The sequence below is a fragment of the Penaeus monodon genome, chromosome 41 (assembly GCF_015228065.2).
Source record: "Penaeus monodon isolate SGIC_2016 chromosome 41, NSTDA_Pmon_1, whole genome shotgun sequence".
In the NCBI taxonomy this organism is placed as follows: Eukaryota; Metazoa; Arthropoda; class Malacostraca; order Decapoda; family Penaeidae; genus Penaeus; species Penaeus monodon.
Window position 1 is genome coordinate 12,142,027 of NC_051426.1, and position 5,000 is coordinate 12,147,026.

At 46.3% G+C, this 5,000-nt stretch overlaps 1 protein-coding gene across 3 annotated transcripts in view; it reads left to right on the forward strand.

The window, feature by feature from the left end:
- The window catches only part of LOC119598680 (Na(+)/H(+) exchanger beta-like), a 95,105-nt gene that overhangs the window by 58,606 nt on the left and 31,499 nt on the right, over window positions 1–5,000 (forward strand). For all 3 annotated transcript variants that reach the window (XM_037948407.1, XM_037948405.1, XM_037948406.1), the window contains exons 2-3: window positions 987–1,086; window positions 4,509–4,682. In XM_037948407.1, the coding sequence (XP_037804335.1) occupies window positions 987–1,086; window positions 4,509–4,682 (274 nt within the window). The remainder of the gene's footprint in view (window positions 1–986; window positions 1,087–4,508; window positions 4,683–5,000) is intronic.

Consider the following 5,000-nt stretch of genomic DNA (forward strand, 5'->3'; position numbering starts at 1 on the left):
ATTTTTTCCATTGAACGAATTTGTCGATAGTCGTATATTTCGGTTGGGATACGTTAGTGCTTATTAGTCTTGCCAGACACGAAGGCCGGACTGCAGGGAACTCGGGTACAATAATAAATGTACAAAAATGAGTTATACGAACAACTGCACACGGGTATATAGGCATATACGCACGTAGGGGTGTGGGTGGATTGCTGGGCAGATAAGTATATTACACTCTCGTCCTCACTATCACCATCTTTCTCTTTTTCTTTTTCTTTCTCTCTCGCTTTCTCTTTTCCTCTCTCTCTCTCTTTCCCTCTCCCGCCCTTCTTCCTCCCACCCCTCTCTTTTTTTTCTTTTTCTTTCTTTCTCGCTTTCTCTTTCCCTCTCTCACTCAATCCCCCCTCTCTCCCTCTCCCTCTCTTTCACACACACACACACACACACACACACACACACACACACACACACACACACACACACACACACACACACACACACACACACACACACACACACACACACACACACACACACACACACACACACACACACACACACACACACACACACACACACACACACACACACACACACACACACACACACACACACACACCATTAGCGCCGATGACACGAATACGACTCTAGAGCCATGATTTCGGCGTTGATTGGAATTAGTAATCAATGATTACAGGTATATCAGGATTGAAAAATGTATTACAAATTGTAAAACAAGTAACAGATTTGCAAAATATAACTTAAGTGAATACATTGTAATGATTATCAAATAACAGAGATCTTAATCTGCAGTCTAAGCTCCATCACCGCATTCGCATGGTTTGGGGTAGTAACATAAATATCTTTTATTTTTAAAATCTAAAATACAAAAAATGAATTCCATCCCGCAGAGCGAATTATGTGATTTCTCTTAAGATTTGTTTTTACTTTTTTTTTACTTCCCTGATATCTATCTTAATTTTCCTTTTCCCTTTTCCCCGCAGATGTGGAGAGTATGGGCGTCCCGGGCGTGTGTGTTGGTGTCGCTTACTCTGTGGGTGATAGGAAATTCGTGGGCGGCGGCGCTAGAGGCCAGCACACACGGTAAGTTGCGGGTTACAGAAAATGGGAAATGGGAGGGGAGAGTGGGCGCGGGAAAGAAATAGAGGGAGGGTCTATAAGAAATCCAGGGTGAAAGTGGTAAGAGAGAGAGAGACAGAGTGAGTGAGTGAGTGAGTGAGTGAGTGAGTGAGTGAGTGAGTGAGTGAGTGAGTGAGTGAGTGAGTGAGTGAGTGAGTGAGTGAGTGAGTGAGTGAGAGAGAGAGAGAAAGAGAGAGAGAAAGAGAGAGGAGAGAGAGGAGAGAAAGATAGAAAGAGAAAGAGAAAGAGATAGAAAGAGAGGAGAGAGAGAGAGCAGAGGAGAAGAAGAGGAGAGAGAGAGAGAGGAGAGAGAGAGAGGAGAGAGGAGAGAGGGAGAAGGAGGGAGGGAGAGAGAGAGGAGAGGGAGGAGGAGAGGAGGGGGGGAGGGAGAGAGGAGAGGGAGGAGGAGGGAGAGAGAGAGAGAGGAGGAGGAGGGAGGGAGAGAGAGAGGAGGAGGAGGGTGAGAGAGAGAGAGAGAGGGAGGAGGAGGAGGAGAGAGAGAGGAGGAGGGAGAGGGGGGGAGAGAGAGAGAGGGAGGAGGAGGAGGAGAGAGAGAGGAGAAGGAGGAAGAGGAGGAGGGAGAGAGAGAGAGAGGGAGGAGGAGGGGGAGAGGGAGGAGGAGAGAGGAGGGGGAGAGAGAGAGAGGGAGGAGGAGGGGGAGAGAGAGGGAGGAGGAGGAGGAGAGAGAGAGGGGGAGGAGGAGAGAGAGAGAGGGGGAGGAGGAGGGAGGAGAGAGAGAGGGGGGAGAGGAGGGGAGAGAGAGAGAGGGGAGGAGGAGAGAGAGGAGAGAGGGGGGGAGGAGGGAGAGAGAGAGAGAGGAGGAGAGAGGGAGGAGAGAGAGAGGAGAGGGGAGGGAGGAGAGAGAGAGAGAGAGGAGGAGAGGGGGAGAGAGAAGGAGGGGAGAGGAGGAGAGAGGAGGAGAGGGAGGGAGAGAGAGGGAGAGGAGAGAGAGGGGAGGGAGGAAGGGGGAAGGGTGGGAGAGGGAGAGAGAGAGAGAGAGAGAGAGAGAGAGAGAGAGAGAAAAGAGAGAGAGAGAGGAGGAGAGAGAAGAGAGAGAGAGAGGGGGAGAGGGGGGAGGAGGGGGGGAGGGAGAGAGAGAGGGGAGGAGGAGGGAAGAGAGAGGGGGAGGAAGGGAGAGAGAAGAGGGGGAGGGGGGAGAGAAGAGAGGAAGAGAGAGAAGAAAGAAAAGGGAGAGAAAAGAGAGAGATAAAAGAAGAGAGAGAGAGGAAGAAGGGGGAGGAGGGAGAAGAGAGGGGGGGGGAAAAGGAGGGGGAGGGGGGGAGAGAGGGGGGGGGAGAGAGAGAGAGGGGGGAGAGAGGAGGGGGAGGGAGAGGGGGAGGAGGGAGGGGAAAAGGGGGGGGAAGAGAGAGGGGGAGGGAGAAAAAAGGGGGAGGGAAGAGGGGGAGGAAGAAAAGAGGGGGGGGAAGAAAAAAAGGAAAGAGAAAAAAAAAATAAAAAGGAAAAAAGAGAGAGAAAGGAAAGAAAAAGGGGGAAAAGAGAAAAAAAAGAGGAAAAGAGAGAGAGAGGAGGAGAAAAGAATAAGGGTGAGATGGAAAAAATTTGACGGGGAGAGAGAGAAAAGGGGGGATTGGGTTTTGGGAGAAAACAGGTAAAGGGAGGACAAGAAAAACGGGGGGGGGGGTGACGGTGAAAATGAGACGGGAGGGAGAGGAAATAAAGGGGAAGGCCCTTGTAAAGGGGAAAGATGGAGAGAGTGATAGGAGAGGAAATGCAATAAGAGAGGGAGTAGGTGACCGGGAGAAAGGAATATATGGAGAGAAAGAGAGACAAGGAGAGGGAGTCGAAGGACGCAGCGAGAGAGGAAGAGAGAGATCGAAACGGAGACAGAGAGAAAGATAATGAATTAGCGTTGTGCCCAGGGTGACATTTACATGGCATTCCCTTGTCCCTAGATATGATTACGGCGCATCCTGTGCTTGCAACATGGACGACACATTATTTATGGCCCTTTGTGTGCTTGAAAGCACTAACATGAGCAATCGTAAAAAGGGCGTCAGGGAATCTGAAGTATCATGCTTAAGGTCGCTGTAGGACTGAATCATCGAATGACACTTTACAACCTAATATTCCCGTTGGTTATAATCTCATCCGTAATTTATATCAAAATCATTCTATGGTTGAAGACTCCTTTCTCAATGTTAGAATCTCGTCATTCTGTCATATCATAAATAGCCAACTGACTCTCTCTGTAAAGGAGTTTCATTACAAGGAGTAGGATTTACCGAGTCACCGAAAAAAAAATGTCATCCTCAATATCCTATTGTTGTTGACAATAATATATTTGCTGTCTCATGTCTATTTTTGGCAGGCAGCCTTAGCTACCTTGGTTTCCCATGGTGTCAAATGTTCAATGACAGTTGAGCCACGTTAAAGAATTGTCTTAGTCAACGTTATTTGTTTTTTACATCACGAAAAAATATGGAAACATATGATACTAAAATACTTTAGAAAATACAGGATATGATGATTGTATAACACTATATAAAACAGAATATATGATAATCATATAGCAATATACTGTAAAAAAAATAGTTTATGATAATCATATAACACTACTCTATATGATGTATTATAATCGTATCGTATTAATAATATAAAAATTCTTTATACAGAAGGATGTGGCGGGTAAACCAAAAGGTTATTAAGGACATTAAAACGGTTGTTCCAGTACATCAAGAAATCGTATCTTTATTTGATTATAATACGACGTAATTGAATGTACAGTAAAAAAAAAAGAAAAGAAAAAGAGAGAGAGAGAAAAAAAAAAATCCGCTTGTGCTTTCAGTTAACATTGTTTCAGTTAAAGTCGGTTTTCAGGAATCTAACCCCGATGTTCACCGAAGTTCAGCATTGCGAGTGATATGATGATAGGACGTGAACTTAGGTATTGTTCTTATTCAGTTCAGGGAATCTGGCTGGGTGCAAGTAGCTTTTGTGTCCTAAATGGAAGTGAGAGTGAAGAAGGAAATGAGGGAGAGGGAAGGAGAGATGGGGAAAGTGAGGAAATGTATGCCATTTCGAGGGAGAAGGAAAGAGAGGGGGAGAGAGAGGGAGAGGGAGAGAAAGAGAAAGAGAGAGAGAGAGAAAGAGAGAGAGAGAAAGAAACAAGGAGAAATTAGGAATGTAGACAAGCAGACAGATAAACAGATAAACAGACGCATAGATAGAGATACAGATACAGATGCAGATACAGATACAGACAGACACAGACGGAAACTGAAAACCAGGGAGGCACGCAGGTAGGCAGACAGGTAAACAAAGAGCCACACGAGAGGGCAAGCAGGCATACAAGAGATAACAACAACAACCCTGCAAATGGGTCCCCCTCACCAGCCGACCTCACGCCCCTCCCTTTCCTCCCGCAGGCGGCGAGGGCGCGGGCGGCGACGGCAACGCCAGCGCCCATGACGACGGCAACGGCAGCTGCCACAGCGAGGAGCACGAGGGCGGGATCCACCTCCTGTCCTTCCGGTGGAACGAGGTGGGCGTCTACTACACCGTCACCACCTTCGTCATCGTCGCCGGCCTCTGCAAAGTCGGTGCGTGGGGGCGGGCGCGCTGCTGGAGCTGCTCTTGTTTTGTTTTTTGTTTTCCGTTTGGTTTTTCTTTTCTCTGTTTTTGTTTTGTTTTCTGTTTTGTTTTCGATTTTCTGTTTTGTTTTTGTTGTCCGTTTTCGATTTTTTTTGTTTTCTGTTTTGTTTGTGTTTTGTGTTTTGTTTGTGTTTTCTTGTTTTGTTTTTCATTTTGTATTGTTTGTTTTTTTTTTATTTTTTTTTCTTCTTGTTTTGTTTTTGTTTTGTTTTGTTTTTTTGTATTTTTTGTTATTGTATTTTGTTACGTTTTTTTTGTTTTGTTAT